The sequence below is a fragment of the Lissotriton vulgaris genome, chromosome 10 (genome assembly GCF_964263255.1).
Source record: "Lissotriton vulgaris chromosome 10, aLisVul1.2, whole genome shotgun sequence".
Classification (NCBI taxonomy): Eukaryota; Metazoa; Chordata; class Amphibia; order Caudata; family Salamandridae; genus Lissotriton; species Lissotriton vulgaris.
In genome coordinates this window covers 145,197,996-145,216,506 of record NC_141698.1, presented here as the reverse complement: position 1 = coordinate 145,216,506, position 18,511 = coordinate 145,197,996, and the positions used below count along the sequence as shown (strand labels likewise).

General features: G+C 39.8%; 1 protein-coding gene across 1 annotated transcript in view; it reads right to left on the bottom strand.

The window, feature by feature from the left end:
• The window catches only part of TMEM130 (transmembrane protein 130), a 236,468-nt gene that overhangs the window by 84,252 nt on the left and 133,705 nt on the right, over positions 1-18,511 (bottom strand). Inside the window, exon 6 of the mRNA XM_086942397.1 lies at positions 58-260. Coding sequence (XP_086798523.1) covers positions 58-260 — 203 coding nt within the window. The remainder of the gene's footprint in view (positions 1-57; positions 261-18,511) is intronic.

The following is an 18,511-nucleotide window of genomic DNA, read 5'->3' as shown; positions in this document are numbered from 1 at the left end:
TTTTGCGTGTCATTCACGTATTATCATGTGAACCTGATTAAAAACGCTTACACTCACCTGCAGATTTTACTGTGATATTATAGTAGGTCTGCAGCATGCTGATGTCATTCTGAGCTTTCACACTTAAACAATATTCACCCTCATAGTTAAATTTGTAAGACAAAGTGTAATCAGTGGCGTTTAAAGCCAGTAGGTGGCAGTCGTCTCCTTCTGCAGGAACACATTCTGATTTCAATAACCAGCATAATGATAAAGGCGGGCTGAAATGTGAAGCAGAAAACGATTTAGTAAGAAACAACACATTTAATGCATTCACTAAATCAGACACTATACACTTCGAAGAGCATGTTAAAATTTTAAAACATGATACAATTGGCCTACACCTGATTGTTATATTTAAGTTATATGTACAGCATTAGTAAATGATACTTTATGTACACAGGGCCTGTAAATGAAATGCTGCTAGAGGACTGCAGCACTCATTGTGCACCATTAAAGTAGCCTTTTAAAACATAACATGTCTCAGGCCTGCCACTGCAGCCTGTAGTGCAGTTTTAAACTGTTATTTTGACCTAGCAAAGTAAACTGTTGGTTAGGCCTAAGCCTTCCTTGTTAATATATATATGTTACCACAAGTTAGACCTAAAAGCCTCATAGGGCAGGGTACATGTTTTTAAAAAAAAAAGTAGGACACATGGGTTTATGTTTTAAATGCCCTTACGGTTTAAAATTCCCAAAGTTGGTTCTCACTGTTATAAGACTATCTCTCACATCGACTAACAATGGGTTATCATATTATACATAATAAGTGCTAGCTTCAGTCAGTCAGTCAAACACAAAGTTTATTTAGACCATGGTTTTTAAACAATAACAATAGCAAGGTGCTAGCTTCAGATCTGGAGGAGATATGCTGTTTATTCTCAAGTGATTATTATGTTTAATAGTGAAGTCGCATTTTAAATTACAATTTTAAAAATGTCATTTTTAGAAAGTTCCGTAAACAATTAGAGGCGTATACCCTGGAGGCACCACCGTGCCTACACTAGAGAGAAAGAGGTCCACAAAAAGAAAAAAAGGACAGATTCATCCTTTGTCAGAAGACCCCTCATTCACCAACCTAGTTGGTGACATGCTTCATCATCGGGGTCCCACCCGGATAGCCGAATGCAGGATTTTTGTAGACCGATTTAATACTTTGTTAAAGGCCTGTTTCCCCATGCCTGAATTCCAAATTTCTTGAAAACAAGGATCCTCAATAACTTGTGCTAAGTAACAGCCCCAGGAACCTTGTATTTTCTTCTCACTCTGGACTTCTATTTCTTTCCAGCACAAATTCTCAATAGAGTCAGTTGTGGCTGCTCTAAGCCTTCCACATAAATTAATCAAAGCACTTTTGGTCCGATGTATTTGATTGGTCAAACCAAACTCTAAACGGACTTGAGCTGGTGATGCTGCTTGCTGTATGAGGAAAACATTTTTATAGACCTTCGTTTGGATATTATTTAAAATTGCGATTTCACGACCCCTCATAATTTCACTACCATATGTGACAGAAGGCATTAACTGTGCCAACATAACAGATAATAGGTGGCTGTATGATGGGCAGCTTAATTTCTTTTTTAATAAATTGAAGCCATAGATAAGACTTTGCGCTTTAGCACTCATTGCTAGAGATTGATGTTTATAACTCAGTTTTCTCTCGATTTTAAACCCCAGGTATTTGTATGAGGCAACAACCTCGACTTTTTTCCCATCCAAAAACCACACGTGTTTTTGTAATTTGGCATCCACTAACCCCACTACCTTTGTTTTAGATAGATGTAATTCTAATCCATGCAGATCCAGATAATTTGCTAGTGTGCTCATACTGCGCTGTAGCCCTAACGGGGTTTGGCTGAATATCACTATGTCATCAGCATACTGTAAGTACCTAATTTCCTCTTTGGCTAACGTTGGTGGATGACTGTTTACTCCAATAAGTGCTTCTTCAAGATCAGCTAAATACAGATTAAACGGACTTGGGGCTAACACGCACCCCTGTTTCAATCTGTTGTTGGTGCCTATTTTGTTTGTTACACAACTACCATTGCCTATTTTCACCCGAGTCCAGGTGTCAGTATACAATTCCTTAATGGCATTCAATACGTTGTTTGGAATACCCCACATTGTCAACTTTTTTCATAGGAGATTTCGGGGCACCCAATCGAAAGCGGACTTTAAGTCCACAAAGCATGCAAACATCTGCCTGTTCTGATATTTGGCTTTTTCGATAAATAGCATTATGGATGATAAATTGGTCAGTGTGCCAGCTCCTACCCTGAATTCGGTTTGCGACCGAGATATCAATTTGGTGTAGTCAGACCATTTTTTGAGATGTTACAATAGACAGGTAGCGTATAGCTTAGCTTCAACATCTGTTAAAGCAATGAGTCTGTAGTTGCTGGGCAATGACTGATTTCCATCTTTAAAGATTGGTTGAAGAATACTTCCCCTCCATGATTCTGGGATTTTATTTGTCAGGAACAGCTCCATAAAAAGTTTTGTAAGATAAACTGCCCAGTAAGCATGCTCTTCCTTAAAGAGAGCATTTGGTATACCGTTTGGGCCTGCAGCTTCCTCTGTTTTTAATTTCTTTATGATTTTTGTTAATTTTTCTATATCTGTAAGTTCAGGGATATTTTTGCTTTGAGGTTTATTCATGATAATTTTTTCTTGGGTTCCTGTGATTATCAGTGCTACTGTTAACAGGCTCCTTCTCTCTTCGGTTATATTTTCACAACTTTCTATATTTTGTTTGTACTCCGGTTCTTTATACATTTCTTTCACATGGGACACCCACATATCTGCGTTGATACCTACAGCATGATGTCTGGATTTTCCATGTGTCAGCGTGTTTATAACTTGCAAAATTATTTCCCATTAGGTTGTTTACTTGCCACAAGCATTTTATTCCAAATAAGCTCATGATGTTTTATTTTTGCTTCACGACAACTCTTCACATAATGAGCTTCTAATTTTTTTAGCTTACTTTTGTCCAGTATTACTTCATATCGTAACTGCTTTGCAACTATTTTAATTTCTCACAGAATTTGATGTTTTTGCCTTTCCAGATTCATACTGTACCAGGGTTGATGTCTGTTTGTCAACATGTTCTTCCTGTGTAAGATGTGTCGCTCTTGTTTTCTATTATTTTGGAATTTTTCCAATAAGATAGCAGATAAGGAGACCCTTCCTCATTTACTGATAGTCGATTTTCTTGCATCCTAATTCCCTTCTCAATTTCTTCTTTTGTTCCTGATTGAAGATATACTTCAGCCATTACTTTCTCTATGCCTTTTCCACTCCATCTTAATTTATTTAGGCTATATAAAAAGGGTGGGATGATTAACTTGTTTGGTGCCATCAGACAGGCAAAACCTTGTTCCAATTGTATTGATTGTGGAAAATGATCACTCTCTGTGCGATTAATAATCTGGAATTTATGCCACTTATTGTCGGAGTCATGTTAGACTTTAAATTAACCAATTTTGTTACAAGGATCCATTTGGTCCCCGTTGGTTGTTCTTCCATGGACCAGTCCAGTTTGGTAGAGAGATACGTAGCCAAACCCCCTTTGGATGGCCAAATCTTGCTGTTTTTACTGCTGGTATATGGCAATCCGTATAGACTAAGATCAGCAGGGGTCTGAGGCTCCAAGTTTCTTGTGTCAAAATTATATTATACTTTAACAAGAAACACATGACTTCATTATTTTCTAGTAGGTTTTCTAATCCATGGGTATTCCAGGAGCAGATGAAAAGAGCTTTAAAATGTTCTGAATTGTTACATGTATTTTGCGTATATGCCGGGCGATTGAATGAACCCATCCGTTTGTCATCTGTTCCCCATTTGGAATTATTGTTACCTTGTGACACCAATATTCATGAAGGTGAGCTTAGGATTCAGGTATTATCCTACCGCATAACAGGGGGCTCTAATACTCCTTGGTTCTACTTAAGGGTTAAAAGTTCATATGTTTATGTTGATGATACGGGTTAGTAGAAACTATCCCTAACTTTTCTGAATGTTGTAATTCAAACAGTATTGGATATACAATGAGTTGAACACTTTTTTATTAAAACATTGATGGTCTCCATGTCAGATTAAGGGATTATAGTTTTTAATGAATTCAAGGTGTTGACCATAATAGGGTTTTCAGATTGTTCAATAGGCAGGGTGGTATCTTTGCTTAGGCCATTAGGAAACTTTTTGCCTGGATAACATCATGTTAATTTGAAGAATGTTATTTATTGGATTATGTAATCAAATGTGATATGATTGCATGGTGACGCTATATGTTTTTCCTTATTTACAGCCCTGATGATGCCTCGGATGAGGACGAAACGCGTTGGCTGTTAATCTGTTAATTATTGTATAGGAAATGATGATGTTTCTTCTGGAAGCTGACTGACATCAACATATGCTTCGGAATAAAGAAAACGAACTTCAACACTCTCGCTTGAAAGACTACTTTTTGGAATTGTTGTGAACTGTTTGTTTAATGACAAAAAGAAATAGATATTATATAAATTCAAGTTGTAATTTTTCCCGCTCCCTCTATGTTGTTGTTTTAACTCGGGAGGTAACCTGCAATATATTTGTAGAATACGTAATGAAGTAAAAAAGGGAAAACACTACACAAACAATATCCACACCGGGTTAGAATAATAGGGCTTGATTTAATAAACATAAGACCAAAAGGACAAAAATCCAAAGAGTAGAATTGGAGTCATGAATTTGTAAAGAATATCTTAAAATATAGTGTTTAGAGTCATAAAGCACAAACTGGGGCTATTGGGTCAGGCTGGAACAGTTCAAACCTGAAAAGTCACGCAGACCGCGATGGAGCACAGGGTAGAAACAGGAGCCACGCAGAGCCTGTTGCAAACAGTACCGTTATGGAGGAAGCATCAATATTGAGGACCTGTTGCAAGGAGCCATCGGAAGAGATGCATCGGCATCAATCCAAAGAATTGTAGGCGATACGTCAGTTCTGAGTCACATAGTTCAAGGGGTGTTGGCGTCGAACCCCTGGTGATGAAGGCAATGTATTGTCGGCAAGTGTCGCTTTTGGTGCTGTGAGATCCTCCCCAGTTAGTTTCAACCGGCGCAAAGGCAGCACAGCGTGGATTCTTGCAGAAACAGCCAGAATAGTCACCACAAAGGGCCCAGGACTAGTTTGACATCACTTGGCAGGGTGGGACTCAAAGTTGAGAGTCTAGAGGTTGTATCAGCGTTGAAGGAAGTCGTTGATGTCCCTGACACTGCAGAACATGATGCAGGCCACTTGGTTCTGGGGCTGTAGAGATGCAGGTTGAGTCCTTCTAACTACCAGGCTATGAAGGCAGCAGGCAACAGGGCAGGCACCGCAGAGAAGGAGTCCAGAAGAGTCCAGCAGAGTGACAGTCATTTCAGCAGCACAGCAGTCCTTCTTCTTGGCAGTGTCCTCGGGTCAAGAAATGTACGGAGTTGGTGGTGTCAGGGGTCCAGTACTTATACCAATGTGTTCCTTTGAAGTGGGGGAGATTTCAAAGACAGGCCTTTGAAGTGCACACGGTCCCTGCCTTACTGGCCCTGTCTCCAGGCTCATTAAAGGGGTTATGCAGTTCTTTGTATAGGGACAGACACAGCCCTATTCAGGTGCAAGTGTCAGCTTCTTCCTCCCATCCTGCCCTGGATGACAAATGAGGATGTTAATGGCCCATCAGGATAGGAATGGCCGATTAGGCCCACCTCAAATCTCTTTGTGTGTGACTGTCTAAAGAGAATGCACAATGCCCAGCTGTCATCTACCACAGACATGTATTTAGAGACAGGCAGAGTCACAGAATAGTTAAGGAAAGAAAATGCCAACTTTCTAAAAGTCGTGTATGAGGACACAGGGGACACCCTACTCACATGGAACCAGGGTACTTATAGTTTAGCAGGGAACAATGGGTCCTGTGGACAATCAACAAGTAATAAACAATAATAACCGCACATTCACAATAATCAAGCGCAATGAGATGTCAGAAAGAGAAAGAACATATATCACAAATTTTTTATGAAGTCAAGTTATTTATAAAAATGTGTATTCACATTATCTTAAATCCAGTGCATGGTGTCCCAAGTGAGCGTGTAACCTATATTTCAAGGTTGTGACATAAAACAAGGTTTCAAGAAAACATGCAAAGACAACCATCATGTTCATATACAATGAGTGCTTGTAGCAATGGCGACTGGTGCCATTTCAAAGTGGGGAGGCTTAAAATTATTGCTGTACTGCACTGTGGTGAGCGAGCGCAGCAAGTGAGCACAAACACCCTATAAGGGGTTTATGGGGTTCTTCCCCCAAGAAAAATTTGAAAAAAGAGTGGATAAATGGTGCATTTTCAAGCAAATTTGAGGAAGCTGGAAGGTTAATAATGCAAAACGATTGAATTATTTATAATTTAAGAAATTGCCAATTTTTATGAGCTATAGGGGGCAATCTTTTCATATGTTGAAGTTATCATTTGCCTATGGTAACTTTTGAACACACTGATACACGAGTAATGGTTTTAACTATACAATGAATACATTCATTGACTGTGTAGTGCCCTTATGTCGTACCCTCGAGAAAACCTGGAGAAAAAACCCAACCTCTGACAACCTGACCACCTTCAAGGACGCCACCCGCAAACACCACCAATTGATCCAATCCACCAAGAAATCAGCATTCAAGGATCGACTCGACAACAACGCCCACAACAGCAAGGAACTATTCAACATCGTCAAAGAATTTACCAACCCCACCGCCGGAACCAGCGACATCACTCCCTCCCAAGACCTCTGCGACTCTTTATCCTCTTTCTTCCACAACAAAATCGCCGACATACATAACAGCTTTGAAAACCAGTCCGATGAACAGCCCACTCCACCCACCTCCGAACCAAAACAGCACTCTCACAAACTTTTCGCCTGGAACCCAATCACAACTAAAGACACCATCCGCCTGATGAACTCCACTGACTCAGGATCGCCAACCGACCCATGTCCCCACCACATCTTCAACAAAGCAGACTCCATCATCGCACCCCATCTCCGCGATGTCATCAACTGTTCCTTCAATTCCGCTACCTTCCCGGAAAGCTGGAAACATGCCGAACTCAGCGCCCTTCTGAAGAAACCCACAGCAGACCCCTCTGAACTTAAGATCTACCGCCCCATCTCACTCCTCCCATTCCCTGCCAAAGTCATTGAGAAAGCCGTCAATAGTCAGCTTGCCGCCTTCCTTGAATCCAACAATTCCCTCGACCCTTCACAGTCCGGCTTCCGAGCCAAACCCAGCACCGAAACCGCCCTCATCGCAGCTACAGACGACATCCGAACGCTACTGGACAAGGGAGAAACAGTTGCCCTCATCCTACTCGACCTCTCCGCCGCCTTCAACACAGTATGTCATAGCACACTCATACAACGCCTCAACAACGTCGGAATACAAGGAAAAGCTTTGGATTGGATCATCTCGTTCCTCGCCGGAAGAACCCAGAGAGTCCACGTCCTCCCATTCAAATCAGAGGCCACCAAAGTCATCTGTGGTGTACCACAAGGATCTTCACTCAGCCCCACCCTCTTCAACGTATACATGAGTCCCCTCGCATCCATTGCGCGCCAACACAACCTCAACATCATCTCCTACGCAGATGACACCCAGCTGATCCTCTCCCTCACCAAAGACTCAAACACCGCCAAAACCAATCTACACGAAGGAATGAAAGAAGTAGCCGAATGGATGAAGAACAGCCGTTTAAAACTTAACTCGGACAAAACGGAAGTCCTCATCTTAGGATCATCCCCCTCTGCCTTGGACGACTCATGGTGGCCACTGGTTCTGGGTACAGCACCCATACCTACAGATCACACACGTAACCAGGGCTTCATCCTAGACTCCTCCCTCTCGATGACCAGACAAGTCAACGCCGTCTCATCTTCATGCTTCAACATCCTACGCATGCTCAAAAAATTCTTCCGCTGGATCCCCACCGAAACAAGAAAGACAGTCACCCACGCACTGGTCACCAGCTGACTGGATTATGGAAATACCCTTTACGCCGGGACCACAGCCAAACTACAGAAAAAACTCCAATGCATCCAAAACGCCTCAGCCAGACTCATACTGGACATTGCCCGTCATGCTCACATTTCCGGTCACCTGAAGGATCTCCACTGGCTCCCCGTCAACAAGAGAATAACGTTCCGTCTCCTCACCCACGCACACAAGGCCCTCTACGACCTAGGACCCGAATGCCTCAACACACGACTGTCCTTCTACACACCCACCCGCCAACTACGATCATCCAATCAAGCCCTCGCCGCAATTCTGCACATCCACAGATTAACCATGGGAGGAACATCCTTCTCCTACTTAGTGGCCAAAACCTGGAATTCTCTCCCCACTCACCTCCGACTTACACAGAACCATCTCTCCTTCAGAAAGCAACTAAAAACCTGGCTATTCGATAAGTAATGCACCCACCCTCCCTCAAGTGCCTTGAGACCCTCTGGGTGAGTAGTGCGCTATACAAATTCCTGAACTTGAACTTGAACTACATCAATATGATGATACTATTTCCTTAAACTAAATTTCTGTTTTCATACAACGAAGGCCATTTAAAAAAAAAGTGCAACAGTGACTTCACTGCAACATTCTGAATGAGAGAGCCAAGGGGAGCTGTGTGAGGGAGTGAAACCAAGAGCATCTGTGTGAGGTAGTGTTTGTACTATATAAAAGTAGAAAAAAGGAAAGAAAGAAAGAAAGAAAGAAAGAAAGAAAGAAAGAAAGAAAGAAAGAAAGAAAGAAAGAAAGAAAGAGCCATAAGCATGGCAGTTACAGACTTTGGTGTATGCTTCAGGCTGGGGCACCAACACAAGTGTGAGGATTCAAAAATAAAGAACCTTGAACAATACCCCTGAAACAGCATGTACATAGCGCTTAAAGCCACAGGCAAGGCAATTTTTTTAAACTGTTTAGAGCGACAGGGATTAATATGTTCCACATTCATTTGTGGAAGTCCTGAACGAGGGGGGGAAAAGTGAATAAATGAATGCACAACTATATACATATGTAGACAAACATATATTTACAGGGCATACATAGCACCAACGCACTACAAAATAATTATAGCTACACAAAAATTAAGTACAACATCATATTTATCAAAAACTCCAAGTAGTGTTTTCTACTTTGAAATGTTGACCCACTGAGTAAGAAAAATGGAGCACCTACTCTGTCCTTACATTTCGGTAGGTGAAAACATTTTGTCACTATTTTAACACCTTCTAAAAAATACTCAAAAGTATCTAAATATGACTCTTGTGCACTCTGCGGACTGCACAATTTTCCAATTGCCAGGCAGTTCTTCTAGTAAGGTCGCACTTGCATGTTACACATGCACTGAGTGCGGAATATCAGAGCATCTGTAAAACCAGCGCATTGGAATTCAGTGCTGTATCAATGGCTGCATTTGCCCACGCAGTGGCTTGCTAAAATGTCGTGTAGTTAAAATCTTGATGAATCGCACTTGCACTTTTCTCATATTTTATCACCTGCCAACTGCGTCGCGGTGCACGTTAGCATTAGCAGTAATGAGGTAGCTGTAATTAAAACAACACCTTAAGGAAGATGAATAGATAGGAGGTTTCTCTAATGTCTGTGTAAGCATTAGGAATTAAGCCTAAATCCCTGCAGCGAAATGATAGAAAATCTAGGTGCAAATAAAATTGTTTCGAAGTTTGATATCCTATGTAGCGCATTTCATCATGAGAAAAACATAAATGAGAGAAAGACAATTTTGCTCACTGAATGTCTTCTGCCTGCAGCAGCCTTTGTAGTCACCCAAAAGCAGGAATTACCCAGTGTTGCATGGCCTGCAAAAACCAAAAGAACGTTTCCATGCCTCAGCCTTTGTTCAAGTATTCTCTTGGGTAAGGTCACACCTTGCCTTCTGGAAACAGTTAAGGTTCAGTTACATGCAGCTAACTGCCCTTCAAATTATGATAGTTTAATGTCAATCACTGCACTTGGCTTTACAAGCATTCCAGTGGGAGAGGGTCTCTGAGGAGCAGCACGTAGACATGCAGGGAGTGGGAAGAGAACTAACTTTGGTTACCAGTAACAACGATTCACCCACCGCCCCCCCTAACTCCACCCTTTCCTAACACATCACAGGGTGAGGCCCATCCCACCCTGTGACAAGCTGGGAAAGGTTGGGGTATGGGGTAATCATGCTCTCGAGTCTCCACAGAATGATTGACGGGAAGTCCTAGAAGTACAGGGCTTCAGTGTAAAACGCCTGGGACTCATTTTATCCATGCAGCATCAGGGGGTTGAGACTGGTCCACAAGACTACTTCTTTGCCAAGCTGATGACCTCACAGGTCTCAGGAATGCTCAGGGGCATCAATTTAAGGAATGCATCCCGGTCTGCCATGGAAGCAAGAGAGGTGGGTGGCAGGGTGCATCCACCCCTCAGCCAGTAAGCAACACGTGTGCATGTTTTATTTAATAAAAAAAACAGTTATATATGAAAACAAAATTCTTTTATTTTGTCCTGCCCTGGGGCTGAAAGTAAAGGGGGCGTAGCCCCGACGCCCTTTAGGAGAATCCGCCACTGACTCGTAGCCTCCTCGTAGCATCCTAGTACAGTTATAGAGGTTAGGAAATGGTTCACTTTAGGTTGTCGACGATGTTTTGACCCAACTGTCAAAATGGAGTCCCTTCAGGACCTAACAATGGAGGGATCCTAGCAGGTATTATTGCATTAGGAGGCTATGAGTACTCATTGTATATCAACATGATGGTCGTCTTTGTATTTTTTCTTGAAAACTTGTTCCATGTCACAGCCACAACCTTGAAATATAGGTTCTACTTTCACTTGGGACGCCTTGCACTGGATTTAAAATAATGTGAATACGCATTTATATAAAAACTTGAGTTCATGAAAATTTTGTGATATATGTTTTTTTTTCTTTCTGACATCTCATTGCCTTCAATTATTGCAATTTTGCTGTTTATTATTGTGTATTACTTGTTAATTGTCCACAGGAACCATTGTTCCCTGCTAAACTTTCTAAAAGTGGCATTTTCAGACTTACAACTTGAAATCCAACAATGCCATAAGTTGTACTTTTGAATTCGGAGTCCAGAGACACCAAACCTGTTTCATCTATCTTTACCCAATTGGAAATTTCTCATATAAAATGTAATAAGGTAATCCCAATGTTTTAACTATGTGAATAATGAAATACGAATTTAAGAGTTTTTCACAACCTGGACATATAAAACTTAAAAGTACATGTACAACCTTTTTGAGTACACTGCACCCTGCTCAATGGGCTGTCTACCTTAGGGGTGATTTAGATTTATTAGAAAGAAAGGTTTGGGCCTGCAAGTGGGTTAACCTGACAGGTTGCATTGGCAGTTTAAATCTGCACTACCAGGCAATGGTAGGCCTGATAAATTTTCAAATGGCTACTGAACTGGGTGGCATAATCAATACAGTAGGCCCACTAGTAGCATTTAAATTACAGACCCTGGGAACATGGGGTACACTGTACTAGGAACTTATAAGTAATCTAAATATGCCTATTGTGGATAAGCCAATGTTCTCATGTTTTATGGACAGAGCACATGCACTTTAGCATTGGTCAACAGCAGTAAAGTGCCCAGAATCCTAAAGCCAGTAAAATGAAGTTAGCAAATCAGGAGGTCAGCAAGCAAAGAAGTCAGTGGAAATCACACCAAGGATGCCATGTCTAACACTACCCAACACAAATCCTCAATTGCTGTGATGTTAGGCCATGCCTTCCTGGAAACAATCAGGGTCAGGGGTTGTATGATGTCACTTCATGTGGATGTCACTACCCATGGCATGTTTGTGAATCAACGTCTATGCACCTGAGAAGCAAGCAAAAAAGTACAGTACCCATGTTCCTTCTTAGTGGAGATGGGGCAGGGCATGAGCCCATCAACTAAGGGCACAAACACAGATATCAGTTTAATTGGCCATTCTGGTTATGTAAGAATATTTTAGGATGTCCAAATGTTAAACTTCTAGTCATTCATTTGTGAACAGCATCTATAATTTAGACCCTGGGGTATCATTGGAAAGTCACAATAGAGGATGCCTATTATGCACTGACTTCTTGTCACCTACCTAGCAAGTTCTAATCTGCTGCATCATACAATGTGTATTCATTGAGGGTCATAAAAGCTGAATGCATTTTGGGACCTTCCATGATTGGTTGAGAACCAAGGTAAGCTTGTGAGGGACAGTAAACCTTTCTCTCTGAGTTTACATTTGCAATATGTTAACATTGTTTTAGAGCAGCTATAGTTGCGTAACTGGACAGGTGCTACTTTATAAAAATATTTACAACCTTGAAACACACTGGAGGAATGCAATGGTCCCATGAATCACTGGGTGTTGCCACCAAAGCCACCCAACACAATTCCCCAATAGAACCTGTCTCACAGGGATAGCTTCAGCTTTGAAAATCAGATACATCTTCAAGGCAAGTGTCTGTATCTGATCAATGGAACTGAGGTTGCAAATCACTGATATAAATCATTGTGCCCCCAAAATAGGAGGTGGTGTCCATTTCAAGAGACTCCTATTTATGATTCATAATCATTTACAACCCCATTTCTGTGAGCCAGAATGACTTTTCTGACTTGTAAAATGGGTTTTCACATAGCACTACACTTTTGTTTATTTTGTGATTAGAAGGCTGTGAGACTGCAAATATTTTGTACCTCAGGCCTCAAATGCAGGTGAGGGCAGTGATATGACTTTCAAAATGAATATAGAACAAGCTCTTCAAATCAGCTGTATTCATATAAAATGTGAGCAAACCCATGAAGCAGGTAGACTTGATAGATCAGACATCTGGGAAATAAGTTAAACAAATAGAAAGAAGTTGAACATTGAGGGAGGTCACAATAGGGGAGTGTAAAGATGAAGGCCGAAGCTCCTAAATCTAATGCTTGTGATTTATTAAAAAAATATTACTCTGTCTATACAAGAGGATGATCACTAATGTACTATATAACTGAATTAAAATCTGAGGATCGACTGTGTCAAATGTACCTGAAGTTTAAGTAAGATCAGCATGCCAATACCAACTTAATCAGTGCGAGCACTGCTAACAATAAACTAAGGGTATTTGGACAAAATATCGACCTATTAATATGTAGATACACAAATGTCAAGTTTTTAATATTGTGACAGATACATATTGTGACACAGAAATATCATTTACTAGAATATCGATTTTTGGGGTAAGTAATATCATTTACAAGAATATCTGTGTTTATACTATTGTTTTCAATAATATAGTTGGTAAAAATATCGTTTTTAAAATTATCTTTTTGTGTTTTAGTTTATATAATAATTTTAGATGTTAAATAATGTTTGTATAATTGTTGGCAATATTTTTAAATATAGTTTGCAATTTAAAGTTATTTATAATTTTTAATTAAATGTTACTCGTAATTTATAGTGTTGTAGCAGGTTGTGAGGTTTATAGGGGTACAGGGTGGGAAGTTAATTGACTATGTATAATTAATAATACATTTTTAGTTTAGTTTTAATGATTTAATTTACCATTAATTATGTAAATTGTGTAATTATTATATTTTAAGTCCTTCTTTTTGTTGTGGGTTGTTTGGTTTGTAGGGATACAGCATGGGAAGTTAATTAAGTAATAATTGATTAATAATTAATTATTCATTTATTACTATTTTATTACATTGTTTTCTAATCATGCATATTGTGTAAATAGTACATGTTTTAAGTTTTCTTTTAGGTGCAGGTTGTTGGGTTTGTAGGGGTGGAGAGAGTGAATTAATTAATGTTTAACATTTTTAATAATCATGTACCTTGTTTAATTGTGTTTTTAATTTTATATACATACATTTTATATTAAGAGTAGTATATTTCTGGTCAACTAAGGTTATTAAAATATGTTATGTGTTTGTAGTGAAGGACTTTCCCTACTGTTGCACAGACTGGAGTAGTAATAGTAAATCTATCCCTTCCGAAGTCCAATAGTTTCCCAACTGTTGCACAAACTGGAGTTGGAATAAGAAATGCTACCTCCCTGAAGTCCAAATCTTTAGCTACGGTTGCAGAGACTGGAATTGGAATAGTAAATGTTACCTATTTGAAGTGCAACACTTTCCCTTCTGTTGCACAGAGTGGAGTGGGAAAAGTAAATGTAACCCATTTGAAGTCCAGTGCTTTCCCTACAGTTGTACAGACGACTGGAGCCGGAATAGAAAATTCAACCCCTCCGAAGTCCAACACGTTTCGTACTGTTCCATAGACTGGTGTGGGGGGGAATAGAACATTTTAAACACTTCAAACCGGAGTGGGAATAGTGTATTTTCTATTTTCTTAATTAAATAATTATTTTTAAATTGTTAAAATATGCATTAGTATTATTTGTTTGGTTGTTTAATTGTACATTTGTTTATATATAGATTTTTAAAAATAGTTGTAATATGCCTCATACATGTTTTTAATTCTATTGTTTTATATATATAAATAATTTACCCCAGATGGATCAAAGTTATGTCTTGCGAGTCCTTAATAGCGAATTTTAAGGATTCGCTATTAAAGACTCGCAAAACGGGATGCATGTAGGATTCGCAATATTATTTGCGATTTCTACTGATTCCTTATTTGCGGTTCGCTAATTACTAATCGCAAATAAGGAATGGCTTTCCCGTTCATTCCTATGGGCCCAAATGGAATAAATGGGGAGTCATTCCTTATTTGCGAATAGCAATTAACGAATCGCAAATGTGCCGCAATTTCAAGGGTGCCAGGGTGTCCAAATGACACCCTGTTGCACCCCTGAAATGGTAATGTTCACTGGTGTTACGCACACACATGTCACAAGGACATGTTGTAAGAGACAACTTAGAAAAATGCACTAAAGTGCATATTTCTAAGTTTTTGCTATTTACTATGTAGTATGACTTCGCAACCTTGGAATGGTTCATGCATTGCATTTAAGGAATCGCAAATTGCGATTCCTTAAATGCAATCACAATTTGAGAACTCACAATTATTTGTGAATTCTTAAATTGCGATTGCCTGAACCCTTGATGCATCTCAAATGTCATTTTTGCGGGCGCAAACGGCCAAATTTTGCGAATCGCACCCTTTGCGCTTGCAAAAATGCTTGATGCATTTACCTGTTAGTTATTTATTTTAATGTTTTGGAATTGTGTTTTAATATTTTTTATGTTTCATTTAGATATATAATTATATACTACAAGGACCAAGATTTACTGCGCATATGCCCACTGGGGTGAGATATTTGATTATGTAGGTAGTTCACCTCAGCTGCTGTTTTTTCTTCTGGCCAGTGAACAAGGGCGGGAATACACCTGAAACGCGTATGGCTATGTTATATGTTCGAGGAGGACCAGGATATGTGCTTTTGTCATCCCCAGAATAAATGGATTGAACTTGCAGTGTGTAGCTTTCTCATTTGGAGTCAACTCTCTTTTTTGGGTTGTTTAGCAGCCTGCCTTAGCCACGAGAAAGCGCCACTGCTCAATCAGCGGGACTACGGCGCCAGAGACAAAGAGGTGCTGTGAGAATGACAGGATCTTTCTGAGGATGTTTCTTGACAAGGCTTTGACCTGGGCTGCTCCCAGCACATGTAAGACCAAAGAGGGGCACTGAGGGCTAGTTTAAAGAGGTCCAGTGCACAGGACCGGAAGGCTGTAATAACAAAACAAAAGTACAAAGTTCCTCTGATTGAGTGAGATCAAGGGGGCACTGATCACGATCTGGTAGTGAAATCCAGAAAGGATCACCAATGTGTGTGTGAAGGAGAAGGAGTTCTCCTTGTTGGAACTAGGGCTCTAACACACCTAGCAAGCTAGGTGTCATGCTTCATCATTTGAGCCTGCCCCTCGTCAGGTCGGCGCTGCAATACCTGACGGGCATGCGAAACCGAGGCTCTTTATCGGGGATCTTTTGTTACTGCCGGTGGGTGCAGTGGGGGTGAGAGGCCAAGAGAGTGTAGTAGGGGTAATGGAGTTTAAATGGGTCAGTTAGTCCTAAACAAACTTTATTATAGAGGTAAACTACCTAATTAGAATAGTGACGAGACGCCCCAAACCTAGTCATTAGGTGTCTAATGGTAGGGGTTCTACTCTCCTGTGATCGACATGTTTCATGTCTCAGAAGTCAATAATGATCAGGACACTTCTTCAGACATGTGAATGAGAATAAAAACAAGTGGTACAAAAGGTATAATTAAGTAACACATTGGTGACACCCACCTCACTGTTTGGTGGATAACAGATCTCTAATTAGTGGTAATCATGGATATTACATCTTTAGTGTTCAGTTATCTATCATGGCAATTAGGTACAACACCAGTTTTAGTGAAGTAGCCTTATGCACAGGTATCACTCATTTAACCATTGTATTAGAGGTGATTCACTAGAAAATGTATTATTTGTGACAAAACAAGTGATAAAACAAAATGAAAGTTTATGAGAAAAAAGGTGCCCAATGTAATGGGTATGGTGGGACCCACCTAAACTATCCGCACAAAAAGTGCGCTACATCGGGCGGCGGTTAGAAGGACACCGATTGGGTCCTATTAAAGTAAGATGAAAAATTGTGTAAAACAACATAGTCAAGTAATGAGTTATGTTAAGGTGGGCAAAGAGGCTCCAGTTATCGGCAATAGCAGAATAGAGTAATCCAGATAGTGATGAGGCAAATTGTAGGCGGAGCGGTGCCGTGGCTGCGAGCACGGTGAAGCACAACACCCCAGCGAGCATTCCCGGGACACCTCCAAGTAGTCAGAGGGTCCACGGGATGTAGTACACTGGAGCTGCGCGTTCAGCATGCGCACAAACCAACTGATGAATTTGCTAACACGACGAAAGCGAATTTTAACAAAGGCAAGTACGCTGGTGTCTGTTCATTACCCGGCGGTTTCCCCAGAATATAGAAACCACAATGGCTATGGTGAGCACTTTTCGGTTATCTTTCTTGCGACTTTAGGATATTATGCCTTAAGTTTGTGGTTTAGGATTAGAAGTTACGAACATAATGGGCTTCTTTTGCATATTTTGTTTATATGTTTAATCCCCTTTTTCGTTTGCTTTCATAGACTTGAATGATTTTACCTTCGCAAAATATTAAATAGGCGACTACCGGCATGCCTGTTTAGACTTGGACCAACAAAGTGAGGTCTTCCCCAAGGTGAGTTGGTTTAAATTCTAAATAGTTTAGATGCCCGATCGATTGAATCGCAAACAGTGTACACTGATATGTGATGTATTCTAGTGGAGATTTGCCTATTTTCATTCAGATTGTATTATTGGTGTACTTTTAACGGCTATCCCTGATGGCAGAGACGTTTCAGTTTTTTCAAACTTTAGTCCATATCGCCTCTTTAGTATGTGTTTAGGGACACAGATACCAAAATAGCATGGTCTATGTATCACGTGAAGTAAGACGTAGTCTACTTCTTAATACCAACGGATAGTGAGGAGTTATTAGAGATCGTAATAGACTCCCATAGATGAAGGGTATGTTTCCATATCATGTAAACGCATTTACTGTGACTTACATACATTATTATATATATTCTTTTAGGTATTATCATTTTATCTTGCTGTTAACTCAATATTTGGATCCAACATTGAAAGGATCAACTGCACAACATACTTTGAATTGCTCACCCACAGTAAGGAATATTTTCTTTGAATTATTATTAAAATATTCACTTGTAGGGATGATGAAGGTCATGGATGATGTATCCTTCATCTTGAGGACCGTTTTGAGTTCAATATAATGGGTACATAGGAAAACTAGGTACTTCTTTTAAGTTTTAGTTAATCATGCAAAAATACATATGAATACTCAGATATTTGACTATATATAACCTGTAAACTGATTACCCCATCAGTTAGGAACATGATATATACTTAAGGGAAGCACTGTGGAATGACATATAATGTAATTTTTAACATGTAAATGAATGTAATAAATTATCTGTATATTGATAAGGTTTTTTTTTTATTATGTGTTTCAGAAGAGAGAAAAAATTGTGTGGTTCCTGAAGAAGGCGTCTTGTGTAAGCCGAAACGCGCGTCGACTATATTAGTGCCACTGTTTTTTTAGTCATTATTATAATATTGTTATTTTGTGGTTGTTTTTCTAACAACGGTTTTATCTCTTTTTTTGAACGTGTATGTACATTGTATATTTCAATAACGAAATCATTTTTTATGATGAATACATTAAAAATATAATGTTTTTATAAACTCTTGATTCCTATGTGTTTTCCCTTAGCTGCTTGTTCTTGTTGTTTCTTCTTGTTTATTAAATGCCTAGGATTTTACACACATACACAAACCAACTAGCCCAGGCCATGCCAGGTAGCGAAGCCACAATAACGGAGGCCAACAG